Consider the following 15,866-nt stretch of genomic DNA (forward strand, 5'->3'; position numbering starts at 1 on the left):
TGCACTATACGCGATACCAGAGTTGGGGATGGCACGTAACGCTATCTGAAGTCTCGGATGTTAATGCAAGTGGTACAATGCTGGACCATCTGATGGTTGGCAGCTCTTTGAAAGGGTTACTTGGACAGTATGGGATGAGCACCAGTAACCGCATGGGTGTGGTCCAGGGCTGATTCGTCTAGGGAAACCAAATTACTAGGTACCTAGTTATTAACTGCGTGCATATACTGTACCTATGTTTGTGTCCCTTACCCGGGTAAGTACCCCGTAAAGGTATGTATAGTTCTGTAGTCGAATAACATTAGGCTGGTTACCTGCCTACCTAGGTAGGTATGTAGGTACTTTATAGCTCCTCAAAGGGTCTTTGCACAGACCAAGTCAAGACCGGAAACTGGAGAAACCCTGCGGACGGGTCTGCGCCGACTGATTGCATATGGAAGCGAGTGAATAAGATGGGATTCATGACCTGAACCAACACAACGGGATCCGAGCACATGGTAAAAGTATACATTGACAGCTTGAGATTCCCGATACATACAGTGGGGATTCCACTACTGCACAGGCCTGCTTCAATCTAGGTGAAAAAAAGCCATCACATCGGAATGTTGGTTGGCCCAGGCTTTGCTAGCCCGTTTCATTGGTTGGCGTCGGAATCGTTTCAGAATTGCACAACAGTTGCACGCCTCAATTTGAGCGTGCGTGGGGGGGCTTGATCACCAGGGGTAGGGCCTTGTCTATGTGGGCTAGGGTGCCTTGGGTGCCCACAAGGAACCTCATCTAGAAAGAGACCTAGTTCTAGAACTAGTCAGTAGTCACAGCATGTAATCTCCACTTGCAGCAAAAGTCCATGACCACCTAAGAAAATAACGGATTGCGAAAAAAAGTATGACGGGAGTAACCGCCAACTCATCTTCAGCAATCTCAACACCAGCAAACTTATTTGCAGACAAGTTGCTTTTCATGACGCTGTGTATACTCCGTACGACCATGATAAGTTAGTTGGATCTATTTCCTCTTCTCTTTTCACACCCAAAGTGCCCAACTGGTGGCGCAATCATCCTAAGACTCGGCGACTCTGCCCAACTTCCCAAGTAGCCGACACGCATGTGGATCCGATCGAATCGAGCATCCATCCCGCTGGCGAACAGGTTCCCAACACCAAAAAAAACGAAGCTCTAGGCTACTCCAGGTGGCGCCGATACGGATCGCGAAGCTCCCCTTGTCGTCCCAGACCGCTCGAATAGTCGATTAAGAAAGCCCCCTCCCTCTTAACCCCCTCACATATCCCGTCGCCATGGACCAGGCCGACATACCGGCGCTCCTCTCGCGCCTGGCCAGCGACGAGGATGCCGCCCGCAAGATGGCCGTCTTCAAGCTGCAGTCATCCATTAACGACCCCGCATTCGCCGATGTCTTCATATCTTCCGGTGGCCTCGTGATCCTGCGCCGGCTCATCATGACCACTGGTGGCAACACCCTCGCCTACTCGCTACAAAGCTTGACGAGGCTTCTCGAGGTCGACATGGGCTGGGACATATTCGAGGGCCCTTCGGCCGGCGATCTCGTTGAGCGCGTGGTCGAGCTCATCGTTACCAACCCGCTCGTCAACATCCTCCGAGGCGCCATGAGCATCCTGGTCGCCCTCGTCGGCCACAGCCAGTCAACCGCCCGCGGAGCCGCCGCTCGATCCCCAGGTACCTTTGGCTTCCGCGCCCTCAAGCCCGCCGTCGCCGTCTACCCGCAGTTCTTTGAGCTGGTCATCCAGCAGCTTCAGTCGGCCGATCACGCCCTTTGTGCCAACGCCCTTGCGCTCATAAACGCCCTGATACGCGACGCTGTGTCCAACGACTCGGGCTCGACCAAGTCGCCTTCATCCACCACCACCGGAGGTGAGGAGTGGTCCAAGCTGATCAAGCGCCTGCAGGACCTCGGCTTGATCAAGGCCGTCTTCAACCTCATGCAGAGCTCTGCCCTGCAGGACCTGGCACATCCGCTGCTCGAGTTTCAGTCCCTTACGAAGGCGCTGCTCCACCGGTGGAAGGAGGTCCGTGTCGACCTGGAAAGACCCGAACACCGCAGGGCCCTCAAGGGTCTGCACCTGGCGAGCGCCCCCGATCGGCAGCACGCCACCGCCACAGGCAGCGGTCCCGATACTAGCGGTTCGGACGCTCCACCGGCAGTCCCCGAAAAGACGAGCAGGAGGCACAACCCCGAAAAGTGGCGACGCCTTGGCTTCGAGACGGAGAGTCCCGCCATCGAATTCGAGTCGACGGGATTTTTAGGCATGATGGACTTGACAGACTATGTGCGCAAGAATGAGGAGGGCTTCCAGAAATTACTCTTGGAACAGGCGACCCGACCCCTGGAGGAGCGTTGTCCCATCGCACGCGCCAGCTTTGCCGTCAGCATGGTTCTTTACGAGCACTTTGAGGTCGACAAGGCGGATACTGAGGATTTGAGGGCGTACCAGACGCTAGAGCCCGGGAGCAAGAGCCACGATAGGCTCTTCAGACCATTGCTGCTGCAGTGGTCTCGACTACACACTGCCGGATTGCATGCATTCTTCCGCCTGTGGAAGGCCACTGGCGCAAAGCGTGACGACTTTGACAAAGTGGCCGAGTTGGTGCGGATCTTGATTGAGCAGGTGGTAGGCCAGGCGCCGCGAACCAAGGACGTGCTAGAGGTTGAAGATGAGCTGCAGGAATTCAGCTGTGCCCGGCTACGAGAGCTTCAGATGAACCTGCTTGAACTCTCGTTTGAGGACCAGTGGGGCCAGCACATGTACCAGGTACGGGAGGATTTGAAGCACGAGGCGCTACAGTTCGTCAAGGAGCAGCGGATCCGGTGTCTGCTCCACGGTTCATGGTTCACCCGCCCAATCCCCAAGCGCGACCAGCCGCAGCCGCAGCACACTCGGCAGGACAGCAACATGACGAAGCGCCGGCTGTACGAGGCCAAAGCGTGGAGGTTCGCCAAGCTCTCACACAACAGGCGTTTCCTCCACTACGCCGACTTTGCCATGCAAACGCCTCAGGACCCAGGCCTGGAAGACCTGACGGAGAAGGTGGACCTGGGCACCATCAGCTCCGTGGTGTCCAACGTCTCGGCGCCGAGCGAGGACGCGCGCAGCGTTTCGAGCTCCTCCACGCTTCGCCACGGGCCCAATGCCCCCAACACCACCAACAGCAACATCACGCCACCCAAAGCGACCACCAAGATCACAATCTACAGCTACGTCAATGCGGAGGAGGCGGCGCGTGGCGGCGACGCCAAGGAGCAGGCGATCGTGACGCTGTACCCGCTCAACCACTCGCTGGCGTCCGAGTGGCTCGACGGGCTGCTGATGCTGCTCAACCAGCAGCCCATCACGTCCGAGACAAACAAGCTCGTCACCCTCGTCAGCGACTACGGGCTCAAGATCAGGCTGCTAAACGTCAGAGTCGAGGCGGTCTACCAGGGCCCCGCTCCGGGGGCGGGTGAGGTACCGAGCCGCGAGGGGCTGGATGAGAATTACTACTACGAGGTCTGATGACGAGGTGCTGCTGTTTTCTTTTCGCTGTGAAATGTGATAATATATGTGAGCAAGACTGCGGCGACTTTTTTTCTCCTCTATTTGTTCTGCCCCTTTCACTTTGATAGGATCCATCTTTTCTGGGATTGTCTATTCTTTCTTGTTAATGCTGTTTCTTTCTCTTCTGTATTTTCTGTGGATACCTTGGCCTCTCTTGGCTTTTTGCTTATATACCCCCTGTTTCTATCGCAGTATAGAATTCTACACCGACTGTCGATACGATAATAGATCAAGCCTCGTTTTGAAGCTGACTACTGCTCTTGACGCCAAAATTGTGTGGAACTTACAACAAGGTCAGCATGGCTGCATAGACTAGACTTAAAAGGCGTGGTGTCTGTACTGTTATACCCATACGATTGCTATTATGGAGTACATGCCAAGCCTGTGTGACTGATATCCATACATACGGCATCTACCCGGAAGATCATGCGGGATCGATCCTATAGGAATTGACTGATGGCTGTCACCCGGAGCGTATCTACCTTACCTGATTAGGGGAAACAATTTAGTGTGCCCAGGAAGATGCAGGGCGATTACTCCGGCACATTGAATTTGTACGACTGTATACGCTCAAAAGTGGGACTTGGATCATTTAATTACAAAGGTACACAAATTCTGACCGCATCTAGATCCCAGGTGTGGTGATAGTCCCCAAATATATCTTTTGCAGAGTACATCACCTGCCTAAGCAGGTATATGGATTCCTCCCATCTTACTTTTCCTGCCTTTTTTTCGCTGGCTTCATTGGAGACAACAGATCCCGACCCCGAAGCCGAAGCCGACGAACCATTCTACTACTCCGATTCTATTCCCGAATATACCGGAGACAAGGCCGTCGAAGAGGCCGTCGAGGCGTCTGTGACGCCCATATCCATGAACGATAAAGCCGAGGTCAACGGGGCAAGCTCACAAACAAGGATTCATCACCTTGGGAAAAGCCGAATGATTGGTAATAAAGGCGAACAAAGCTTGAGATATAAAAGCCAGGGACGGAGGGTTACTTAACCATCTCCTCAGTCCAAGGGTGCCGATAAAAAGAAATACGCAAAAAAAAAAAAAAAAAAAAAAAAAAAAAAAAAAATCGAAATCGAAATCGTCCTGGCCAAGGACGACAACGCTGCAAAAAGAAAAGAAAATTGTCCCAAGATCAACATTTCTCTTCCAAAGTCTTTCCAACCAACAAAACCGGACCACCATTGGCACAAAATGGACTACATCAGTAACGCCGTTGACACTCTTCGCAGCTGGGCCTGCCCACCATCTTCCTCGTACTCCTGTCGCTGTATTTAGTCAGCAAGGCAGTCTACGACCTCACCATTCACCCCCTGGCTAGATTCCCAGGCCCGCGGTTGTCGGCGCTGAGCCGTCTACCATTCTGTATCGCACGTATGAGGGGTGACCAGGTTCAATGGATGCATAGTATGCACCTAAAGTACGGGCCAGTGGTGCGCTTCGGCCCGGATGAGCTCAGCTACGTAGACCAGGGCGGCTCAGCGTGGAAGGCCATATACGGGCAGGAGAAAGGGGCCAAGGAATTCCCACGCCTCAAGGCGTGGTATGTAGAGCCTTTTAATGGTTAGTACCAGAGTCCCCCACAGCCTCAATCTTTCGCCCTCTGCCATCTAATATCACCACGGCCTCTGAATCGTTAATCTTTGCACAGGAATCAACCCAATCACCAGCGTCCCTGCACACGAAATCCATCGCAGGTTCCGCGCAGCCTTCTCACCGGCCTTTTCTGAGCGCGCACTGCGGAGCCAAGAGCCCTTGTTTCGACGGCAGATTGATCTTTTGATTTCGATCCTGGCCAGCGACGCCGCCGAGACCGGGGGGCCGGCCAACTTGACTGAGCTCTTCGAGTTTACCACGTTCGACATTATGGGTGACCTGGCGCTGGGCGAGCCCCTGGGGATGCTGCAGACTCAGCAATACAGCAAGTGGATGAAAGCGCTTGCCTCTGGTGTCCGCATCATGCCCGTCTTTCAGTTCATCCAGCACTACCCTCTCGTGTCCAAGATCTTCAGCCTTTTGGAGCCGGAGTGGGTAACGCAGCTGAAGTACGAGCATCACCAGTATAATGTTGACCGCGTCAACGCGAGGCTTGCAAGAGAGTCGTCCTCCCAGGCTGACATCTGGAGCTACGTGCTCTCGACAAAGGAAAAGCAGCGGCTCACCGTGGAAGAGATGCACTCCAACGCTGAGAGCTTCATGATTGCTGGGTCGGAAACAACTGGTTAGGTTTCCCTGGCGTTCCCGATTTTGCAGCTCACTTTTTGGCCATCTATTCCACTGCTGACATTTATGGTACTTTGTTTTTCGTCAAGCAACTGCAATGACGGCCTTGACATACTTCCTCACCACAAGCCCAAGCAGATTTTCCAGACTCAAGAATGAGATCCGCAGTCGTTTTTCGAGTGAGGAAGATATCACAATGGAAACGACGTCCCCGTTGAAGTACTTGAATGCCTGTAAGTCAGCCAACCTTCGGGGCCCTACCTATCCGTAGGCAGACATCAACACAATCGAACACAGCTTCCAGACAGACACGGGCTAAAGTCAGAATGCTAACGCCGGTCGTTTCCCAGGCATCCAAGAAGCACTCCGCATGTACCCACCCCTGCCAGTCGGAGTCCCTCGTGAGGTCACGTCACCCGGCGCTACCATCCTGGGTAGATGGGTGCCCGGGGGCACGCAGGTTTCAGTGCACCACTATGCAAGCAGCCACAGTCCGGGCAACTTTACGGACCCAGACACGTTTGCGCCTGAGCGATGGCTGGCTCGGGAACCGGCTGACGGTGACAACGGCACCAACGCTACTGACAGTGCGCGTTACGGGTCGGACAGGCTGGAGGCGACGCAGCCGTTCACCGTTGGGCCCCGCAACTGTCTTGGAAAAAGCATGGCGATGCACGAGATGCGGCTAATGCTGGCCTGCCTGTATTTCCGGTTCGACATGGAACTGGTTTCTGACGCTGGGGCAGTGCCTTGGAATCAGCAAAAGGCTTTTGCGTTCTGGGACAAGAAGCCGCTGATGTGCAAGATCAAGCTGGCCAATGGCGGTATCTAGAGAGACGGCGGAGTGGAAACTGGGTGAGGTTGAGTGTAATGAAAGTTCTGGGTTTTGGGCTTTGTCTAGTTCTAGACCTAGTGATAATTAAGAATTGTGACCGAAAGGGTAAGTGGACCAATTGCAACGGGTAAGAGCGGGGCAGAGGGTACAGTACATACAGTAGAATTCAGGGTTCTATCTTTGTTCAACCACGTTAGTACCTCAGCCGTTCCAGGGTGCCTGACTGTTGTTCCCAGCCACCTGAAAACTCCAAGACTTCAGCTCAGCTTTCAGCTGCGGGGCTCCGTTCGCATCGATAGGATGGATGCCTGATTTCCTTCTCTTTCTTCTGCCACCATGGCTTGAAATTCATCTGAACTCTTCTGGAGGGTACTTGGAGACCAATTGACTCGGCTTTGGCATTCTTTATTTGCCTGCAACAAACGTATCGCCTGCCCAAAGCCATTCGCGTTCAGTGAATGAATAATAGCGCCAATTACGTCATGCCGCGCTTCACTACGAGGACCCGCAAGGCTCCCTCATATGCCCAGGGACAAGGGGGAGGCTCTTCATCGAGCAGGCGCACTATTCCAGCAGAGCCTACAGGTTATTACGACAGGAATGAAAAGAGGTGGTACTGTAAGTTAGTTATTCACGTCTTCCTTGTTCACAAGTCCGATCAAGCAACTACATCTCGATCTAGAACTAGGCCTCTAACATAATCACCGTTATACCTCTTAAAGGCAACTGCGTACCCCGCACCCTAGCCGATATCCGTACCGTGAGCAAGGACACCAAGAACAAAGGCCGCAAGTTTTGGACATGTTCCAAAGACAGGCGGGCCAGCTGTGGCTTCTTCCTCTGGGACGATGATGCTCGCGTCATCGAGGCAGAATCCGAGGCCCAAATCGCCGCAATGACGCCGTCCTCGACACAGCGCCGTCTCCGGCAGACGCAGATCGTGCCCACCGCACCACAGACGCCCACGCGTTCTGTCAGTCGGCAACGTTTGTTCACCGGCAACCCAGCGGCGACTGCGAAGAGGGACTCTGACAGCTCAGACGATGACTATGACGACGACGCCGCGTCCCTTTCCACTGACGCCGAGATTGACCGTGACGAGGCCCTCGCTGCCGCCGCTGCAAAACACTCGAGCGGTGGTAACTCAACGTCACAGGACTCATCTCATACCCTAGGCCGGCCCAACCAAAGCCAGTCTTTGCTACCATTGTCCAAGCGCAAACGGGATCATGTGCAAGACGAAGAAGACTTCTCGGACGGTTTCAACGACCCCGATGTGGTGCGGGGCCTCGTAGACCTCGCCGATCACGCCACTAGCAGCATCCAGCGGCCCGTCACCCCGGCCAAGCAGCGACAGGGGCATGCCATTGGCGCCGCGCGAGGCGGCCTGCCCACCCCGGTGAGTCGGAACACGTTGCTGATCGCGCCAGAGGGGGAGGCCCGTTCTAGCAACAAGCGCGTAAGGCTCAGCACGCCCAATGGCATCAGCTCGCCGACTTCGACGCCCTTTTCCAGAGAAAATCCGTTCAGCTCCTCCAGAGCGGCCACATTCTCGTCCTTGGCAACCCTGAAATCGAGCCACCAGCAGCAGGACGATAGCGAGAGCTACGAGCTCACAACCCAGATTCTCGCGCTGCTGGACGGCCAAATCTCGCAGCGTCTATCCGCCGATGGGAAACCGACGGTCTTGGATCTAGCCGCGCTCCGGTCTGCCATCCGCCGCCGCCTCGACGCCGAGGTGCTCAAGGCCAAAGGCGCCAAAATGGGCCAGGCTGCGGCGTGGGAGGGCATTTCCAAACGTGATAGCCAAATCTCGGCACTGCAGGAGAAGATCGCCGCGTTGGAGAACGAGCGGACGGTGTTGAAGGGCCAGGTTGCCGATTATAAGGGCAGGATGGAGGGGTTTAAACGTCTCTTGGCCGAGGATTAGCTGTGGCAATGCGTTCGAGGTTCCCACTTGGTGATCTAGCAAGATCTGTTCCTGGGGCATTTTTCTCCTCTCTTGTTCCTCCCGTTAATAAGGTGCTTGTTCCACGGCGATGTTTTTGGTGGCTTGAGATTAATAATAGATACCCGATACCCCTTTTTGAATGACCATTTGAGCTTCTTTACTGGAAAAAGCAAAGGCCTCGGGCTAGAGACTTTTCTCCGTTCGCATTTTGCCATGTGAAATCTGCCCTGGTTCATAACTCATTGCTTCTCATTTAATTCAGTAGCTAAAACTAACAGCTATCTATAATGCTGACGAAACGACTGTTTCCCCAGAGGAAAGGAAATTAGGTTGGACAGGGCCACTACCCTGGAAGTGCTAACTTAGGAAAGCCCCAAGGCCCCGGGCAGGAAAAACAAAAGAACAAATAGCTACCCATATGAGCTGGCAATGATGAACATAGGAAATTTTGGCAATCCTGCGCGTCGTCCGCCTGTCAGTGATTTTTGTTAACTAACGGTGTTATATGATGTACCCAAAAAGAAAATACACGGTTGAGGAAAAAGAGATCCAAGCGATGTTTCCTTGTTAGACTGCAGCCAGTGGACCCTAAGGCTGTCTGGCTGCTCGATGAGGAGGAACGTCATCGAAGCCAATTAACCATGCAAGAGACAAAAGACATAGTGGTGTAGCTTCAATCAAGGCAAACTGGACTGACGGGCCATTTACGGCGTGCCGTCACGGCTCGGTGGGACGTTGCGAGTCTCGCTACGTTTACCCAAGAAGCTTCGCCGTATTGTCGAAGATCGGTTGGGACTATCCGGCACCAGCCCATTTGCCGTATCGTTGGACACAAAGGAGCTTCGGATGATGACACTACCAGTACCAACCTTGACTTCCTTATCGGCGTTCGATCCACTCTCATCAACAAAGAAGATGGTCTCGCCGAGATCGTCGTCACTCTTGAAAGTGTGTTTCTCCTTGACCTGGATCTGGAATTGGGTGTCGGGTGTGCAGGTCGTCTTAAAAGTCTCGTCATAGGTTATGATGCCATTCGAAGCTGAGGGTCTGCGGTCCTTGGTTTTACCAATGCTCTTGATCTTGGTTCCAACTTGACACACGGCCACATAAGTGTCGGCTGACGGCGGGAAACCGCTTGCGGAGACAACAGTGAAAGTCGCTGTGCCCGCTCCCGGACTGCTCGGCGCCATGCTGTGTACCGAGTTGGCGCCGATGCTCCTGGACCTGTTGTGACCGCCGTTGGGCGCGCCGTTGGCGGGCCCTGGCGGCGTTACACTTGGTTCGCTATCGAGTGTGAGACCGGTAGATCGCTTCAGGCCCAGTCCTGGCACAGGTGGCACCGGCGGCGTGTCCTCACCATTCATGGTGATGGCGGGAACTTCGGGAATACTGCTCTCGGTCTTCTTGCGTGTGAATCGCCCTTTGATAAAAGACGCTCCCTTGCCAACGCCATGACCGACAACGCCTGCCACCGCCGCGCCTCCCTTGATGGGAACACCTGCAACGCCAGTAACAATGCGTGCCGGAGCGCCAAAAGTACCAAAGGTTGAGGTGCCCTGTCGGGTACGCGTAACGTAATCAGGGCGGAAGAGGAGTCGTAACCGCAAGCTTCCTGACTTTCCTTCGAGGCGGTATGTGAGCTCTTGAGCCATAAAAGGCTCCAGCTGCTCCAGGTTGATGTCAGTCTGGCCAAGGAAATCTGGCTTGTCCGCGAAATCCCAATCCCAGACTGTTGCTTTGAATTTGGCAGCCGTCCTAGACGGAATTGGGAGTTCAAAGAATTCGTTCCATGTAGGGTTGAGTGTCTTTTTCACCGTCTTCGTCTTGAACACATCCTGACCATTGAGCTCAAATTTGCAGTAAGGGTCACTCTTGCCGTTAGAATCAGCAGAAGGCAAATCCTGGGCATCCAGAACATCGACGCGAAGAGTGCCCATGTTGTTTATGCTCTCGCTGGGATCGAGCTTCATCTTTACTGGCAGGTACTTTAAGCTAACTTTGATGGAGCATGGCTTGCCATCATCGTCCTTCATTTTCAGCGTTGTCGGGTTGTTCTGGGTAGTTTTGCGGTTAGTAACAGTAATCACGTTTGAAATTGCTTACCCAAAAACGCTTAGATAACTCACCAGACATTGCTTGAGGGTCTCGATCGTGCTGCCCTTGAGTTTAGCAAGGACATCATCAGACTTTTGACGTTCACTCATCTTGTCCACCTTTTCCCTGACTTTGATCGTCAGTTTGGAAAAGTCCAACTCTCGGATAAAGCAATCCCCAATTTCATCAAATTTATGATGTTTGCTGCGAGTGAGCGAAGATATGTATGAGGGAAATGCCATGTCATCAACATAAAGGTCGACGTGACTGTTGCTCTTGGACAAATCGGCCTCTATCAATTTGAAGATGACCAGACCCGACTCGTACTTGAGGAGCTCCTGGGGCGACAGCCGGATCTTGGGAGGTGCGTGTTCGTCTCGTGATTTCCTCGGTGTTCTCGGTGATGTTGGCGACGTTGGGAATTGCGGAGTCTTGGGTGTTATTGGCTGCTTCTCGTGGTCCTCATCCAAGGATGTAATCCTTCCCGGTTCTGTCGGACGAGGAACGTCTAGCGAGTCTCGAGCAGGCTTCGGTTCCTCGCCGTCACTATCTTCGTCCGGATCGGCTACATTCAGACAAGGATAGAAAGCAATGGTGTGATGCAGCACACCCTTGGCAATACCCTTGCCGTGGAGGCGCAGGCCTGCCTCTACGGGTTCCTTCTTGTCATGGACAAGATACTCGCCAGTCTCATCCTGGGAAATGAAATTGCCAGCAAATACCTCGGTCAAACCAAGGCTGCGATCCTTGCCCATCTTCTCGGCATCCATAACCTCCAATTGTATCTTGTCACGGGCCGAATGTACTGGAACGTAGAGAACCTCATCCCACTCTGGGTTGAGGTCGTTCTTGAACGTGACAGTACGAGCCTTTTCGATGCCTGAAACGACGACACGAGTGTAAGGATCAGACTTGCCCACAGTCTCAAAGTTGCGCAGGTCAGTCGCCTTCTTGAAGTGGAATCGCATTACACCTATCGGTGTTTGGTAGCCGCCGGTACTCATAACACCCGAGATGGACACGGGCTTCCACTTAGCCTGCATCTTGACACGACCAGTCTTGACGCCAGCCAGGTCATACCAGTCCTTGCCCTTCTCCATGAGATCTAGCATGTCCTCTAACTTGATCTGATATGTGCCAATAATTTGATCCCCTGCAAGGTCTCGGTCGTCTTTGATGACCACACCTAGCTTGGCGCTCTTTTGATCCGTGATAAGAATCTCCTTGGAGCCGTTGTCCCAGATAGGATTGTTTGTGCGTTTGAGCTTCTTGGTAGAATGAACTTCCTTGCCGTTGAGCAAAAGGACAGCATATGGGTTCAGCAAGCCCACAAGACTCTTGGTGCCATCAAGATCCTTTGCCTGTTCGACTGTGAAGCGGAGAATACCGGTATTTGTCTGCGGCGGAGGCTCCTCCCTGCCGTCTTCTGTTTTGGTGGGGCCGAGAACCGGAAAGAATCTTATGTCGCAAGAAAGTACACCTCGAGCCTTGCCGTCGGATATAACCTCGATCCGCTCGTTCTCATGGTCGGTGATCTCTTCAAGATGCTCCAGCTGGAATGATGCAACACCGAGTTCCTTGTCCTTTCTAAAATCATTGTAGTCGAACAGCTGAATGTCAAGGGTATCGTTGAACGAAGTGATAATAACATAGTGTGTTTCATTCCACCTCGGGTTGGCCGTGTCCCTGATGACTTTGGTTTGGGCCAATGGCTGCCTCCTGTTCAGTGTGACAACTGCATACGGATCCGTCGTGCCAGAAAAGTTGTCTGGGTTCTTCAGACCCTGTGCACCATGCAGGGTGATGGCGACCACGCCAATTGCTTGGTCGACAGGCGAGCCAGCAAGCATCTTCGCAACCTCGATGGGGAAGACGTTGGGGGCATACATCATTGGCGCCAGGTTGCCGTGTATCTGCTCAAGGATAAACTTCTCAAGCCCGGGAATAAAGTTGATATCGAAGCCAAAGGTCTCGCCACCAAGGGGCTTGCAGACGTAGTCAATGGTAGGCTTGTCGAGGAAGCACATCTCTATCTTTTCCACGTGGGGGAATGGGATCTGGAGCTTAATCTTCAGCCTCATGATACCAGAGAAGGCCATGTCTTCGACGATTACGTCGAGGCCTTTGCTGATCATGGCCTTGCCAACTCTGATCTCCAACACAACCTTTGGGTTGATCTTGTTTCTGATTTGACGGGCAGTTAGGTCCGCGATGTCATTGGGGGTGAAGCTGAATTTCCAGTCCATGATGACAATGTCGTCCTCGGCTTTTGGGTAGGTCTTCACGTGCTCCATGCGCGGTGGTTTCGACCCAAGGGTAAAAGTTTTGAGCTTGAGACTGTCAAGGAAAGCCGGAGTTGCGCCACTCAGCACCTGGTCGACAGAATTAATGACAGTGGCCGCCAAAACTGGTTGGTAAATAGGCCAAAACTTGACCAGGAATGAGTTAATCCATTCGAGGGACTCGGTCTCGGTGTCCAGGCGCTTCAGCGTCATCTCGCGCGTTATGTCATCCCTGAAGTTGCGACGCACGCGCCGTATCGAGGTTCGATAGTACGTAGAGCAAACAGCTAGCAAGATAAAGACCCAGCCCAGGCCTCCGCCTAGCACTGCAACGAGCCACGATGAAAGGGAGGCAAACACGATAATTGCGACGTTGTGATACCAATCTTGGGGTCAGTGTTAGAGGAGGTGCCAACCAGAGACAAATCGGTATTCAGGAACATACCTCCATAAAGCGTGTCAGGGAGGTGGCCTTCCAGCCATGTCGAGTGGTCAAGTAAGCTTTGAGCTTCCCCAATGGCTTCCGTGGGCCAGCCAATTCTGGGTGCCCATCCTGTCTTAGGACCCATTACTTCTTCATCTTCTACAGGCTCTCCATTCGCATCTGCATGGCCATTTTGCTCCTGATCGACAACGCCAGCTCTGGACGGCGAAGGAAGATCGTATTCGGGTTTGCTGCCATCGTCGATGTCTGTAGCTATCGCAACACCCTTCTTGCGGTGGGGTATCCCCTCTGGTAGCTCCTGTTGACGGCCGAGTCAGCGCTTGTCCTCGTTTGACATCCGATGGTATGCCCGCTGATAGGTAGATGTCTTTTTTTCATACCGTCGCAGCTTTGATCTGTGCCTTTTTCTCTTGGATGCTCGCATTGGGGTCGAACGAAAAAGCAGCAACGCCGGCGTTCTTGCTCTCCTCCACAATCAGCTTCTCGGCGTCCTCGGCAGTTACCGAGTTTTCGGGGTCCTGGGCAGCCTCAACGGCGCCCTGCTGCTTCAGCTCACTGGCTTCCTTCTCGGTGGCCATCTTTGCCGCAGGAGGCGATGCCGTCGGGGGCCCGGCTCACGGATTGTGTCGGCGGTGGATGGCAAAAGTCGCCTGTCACTTGATACAAAATAATCGAAAAGCTCGAGAATCCTAGTCGTAGAAAAGATGCACGCGCCCAGTGTTCGCGGCGGGCGTAGGAGCTTAAGCAGACTTTGGCGGGTGTATACAGCGCTTGCGTCGAACTGTGAACTATCGCAACGCTAGCTAAGATAGCTAGTTGCTACGTCAGCGCAATTGAACTACAGAAAATAACAGCGGCGAGGAAGGAAAAGCTTGAGTGAATGTGAGCTGTGATGGCCAGCAAGAGATTGACGCTACGAAATAGTAGTGATGTTGGCCTTTGGGGAGATGATGTGGCTGGCAAACGACACAAGTGCGAAATAGCCGGCTTGTGCCCAGAAGCAGAATCCTGGGCAGTGCAAGACGTCGTTTGCAGGAAGAACAGATTCCCGTACTACGTCAGCGCAGCGACTCAGCATGCAAGTCGCGAAAGAGCTCCTTGCTGATATGGTCTGCCAAGTGGTCGCAGCAAACCGGGGTGATCCCCGCTTAGCCTCGGGGGTGGAGTCTTCCAGGGTCGACAATGTTCAACAAGTTAAATTTTTAGTATGATGCTGAGTCTAGGTCAGACAATGGACCTACCGGTACCTCTTCACCTTATTGCATTACGTGTCACGGCAATACGGCATACGGCGTCGTGGCTTCAATTACATCTCTGGTTTCGAGTAAGAGGCTAGCTCCCTTGAACAAACTAAAGTAAAAGGAACAAGTTCGCTCTTTGATGTGTTTGTCCTCTTTCATCTCGCACCTGCCCGGTGAGGCAACCCGAAAGTGTAACCGAAGCGGAAGACATTCGGTTCCAGAACATTGGAAACTAACGTAGTAATTCTGGAGTAGTTCTAACTTATAGCAGGGGTGGATGCGGAAGATCAAATTTGACGTGCGGCCTCCGAGGGACCGACCGATGAAGAACTAAAAAGTAAAAGTAGCCGGCGATTATATAAAAATATAAATAGAAATAAAAAGAATCGGCACTCCGTAACTTTTCATACACGAATGAATCCAGACTCTGTTCGCGAAGCTGTGAGTGAGTAAGTACGGAGTACCTAACTCCGGGTTTGCTTGCAAACGTATCACCAACAATCCCTGGTCGTGCATGCCACCGCCAGGTCGAAAGGCCACAAATCAAGAACCTGAGGATTTGTTCCAAGGAAAGTCAATGAGCCGCTACAGCTCAAAATTGCCTCGCTTCCATCCATTTCTTTCCCGCGCATTGCATGTAAACGCCTTTATTCTGGCTGATGAGCCAACCAACGGAGAGCCAACCAAAGGCTAAGAAGTCGATGGAAATGCAGTCTAGGGATTAGAAAAAGTATCTATTCGTCGGCTCTCATTCAGATAGGCGCCGGCGAAGCAATCAACGAAATAAAATCGTAGATCGCTATAACAGGGAAAATTTCAGCTCATGTCGATCCAAGATCCTCCAAACGTTAGCAAGATATTTGTGCAAGACATTGAATGGTTTTGTAGAACGCAGTGTTCGCGCTTCAGCAGTTTGGGGAGATTGCCGTCCGTCGGAGACTGCAGTCTGATTCTGCTGATGAGTGCACCTTACATATGCACTTGTCCGGCACAAGGCTGCGAGAGAGATTGAGTCTTGATTATTATCAGATGTGGTGCTTCAATTCTTAAATGTCACCACTCACTACGGTAGGTACCCATGCAAGCCATGGAGCTGGTCGAGCCATCTGAATGGAAGATCCCAGTTGATTCCTGCATCTGCTGTGTAGGCTGCGCTTGGCAAGACTTGGATCTGACCGAGGTGGGGGGGAGTGAATCGCGCGTTTGTCAGCC

At 53.0% G+C, this 15,866-nt stretch overlaps 4 protein-coding genes across 4 annotated transcripts; 3 read left to right on the forward strand and 1 right to left on the reverse strand.

The window, feature by feature from the left end:
- The first annotated feature begins 820 nt into the window (after window positions 1–820).
- Window positions 821–3,874, forward strand: MGG_09944 (ELMO/CED-12 family protein). Its single transcript, XM_003710000.1, has one exon. The coding sequence runs from the start codon at window positions 1,295–1,297 to the stop codon at window positions 3,527–3,529; it is 2,235 nt and encodes a 744-aa protein (XP_003710048.1). The 5' UTR covers window positions 821–1,294; the 3' UTR covers window positions 3,530–3,874.
- A 394-nt stretch (window positions 3,875–4,268) lies between these two features.
- Window positions 4,269–6,856, forward strand: MGG_09945 (averantin oxidoreductase). The gene is made up of 4 exons (XM_003710001.1): window positions 4,269–5,146; window positions 5,235–5,804; window positions 5,896–6,039; window positions 6,157–6,856. Exons 1-4 carry the CDS (start codon window positions 4,960–4,962, stop codon window positions 6,636–6,638), a joined length of 1,383 nt encoding a protein of 460 aa, XP_003710049.1. The 5' UTR covers window positions 4,269–4,959; the 3' UTR covers window positions 6,639–6,856.
- A 267-nt stretch (window positions 6,857–7,123) lies between these two features.
- MGG_09946 (uncharacterized protein) lies at window positions 7,124–8,571 on the forward strand (the record flags this gene model as incomplete). The annotated part of the gene is made up of 2 exons (XM_003710002.1): window positions 7,124–7,259; window positions 7,364–8,571. 2 exons carry the CDS (start codon window positions 7,124–7,126, stop codon window positions 8,569–8,571), a joined length of 1,344 nt encoding a protein of 447 aa, XP_003710050.1.
- Window positions 8,572–8,814: 243 nt separating this feature from the next.
- Window positions 8,815–14,464, reverse strand: MGG_09947 (tricalbin-1). Its single transcript, XM_003710003.1, has 4 exons — window positions 13,794–14,464; window positions 13,414–13,711; window positions 10,719–13,354; window positions 8,815–10,646 (listed from the first exon to the last, which is right to left on the reverse strand). Exons 1-4 carry the CDS (start codon window positions 13,989–13,991, stop codon window positions 9,297–9,299), a joined length of 4,482 nt encoding a protein of 1,493 aa, XP_003710051.1. The 5' UTR covers window positions 13,992–14,464; the 3' UTR covers window positions 8,815–9,296.
- Between the last annotated feature and the right edge of the window lie 1,402 nt (window positions 14,465–15,866).

Source organism: Pyricularia oryzae, chromosome 1, assembly GCF_000002495.2.
Source record: "Pyricularia oryzae 70-15 chromosome 1, whole genome shotgun sequence".
NCBI classification, from domain to species: domain Eukaryota; kingdom Fungi; phylum Ascomycota; class Sordariomycetes; order Magnaporthales; family Pyriculariaceae; genus Pyricularia; species Pyricularia oryzae.

Bases quoted from the DNA above. Each gene is read 5' to 3' on its own strand.
- MGG_09945 (XM_003710001.1), top strand. From the start codon at position 4,960: ATGAGGGGTGACCAGGTTCAATGGATGCATAGTATGCACCTAAAGTAC. The intron at 5,147-5,234 runs GTTAGTACCAGA...ATCTTTGCACAG, and splicing joins GTATGTAGAGCCTTTTAATG to GAATCAACCCAATCACCAGC. The intron at 5,805-5,895 runs GTTAGGTTTCCC...TTTTTCGTCAAG, and splicing joins TGCTGGGTCGGAAACAACTG to CAACTGCAATGACGGCCTTG.
- MGG_09944 (XM_003710000.1), top strand. From the start codon at position 1,295: ATGGACCAGGCCGACATACCGGCGCTCCTCTCGCGCCTGGCCAGCGAC.
- MGG_09947 (XM_003710003.1), bottom strand. From the start codon at position 13,991: ATGGCCACCGAGAAGGAAGCCAGTGAGCTGAAGCAGCAGGGCGCCGTT. The intron at 13,355-13,413 runs GTATGTTCCTGA...ACTGACCCCAAG, and splicing joins CCCTGACACGCTTTATGGAG to ATTGGTATCACAACGTCGCA. The intron at 10,647-10,718 runs GTGAGTTATCTA...AAAACTACCCAG, and splicing joins AGACCCTCAAGCAATGTCTG to AACAACCCGACAACGCTGAA.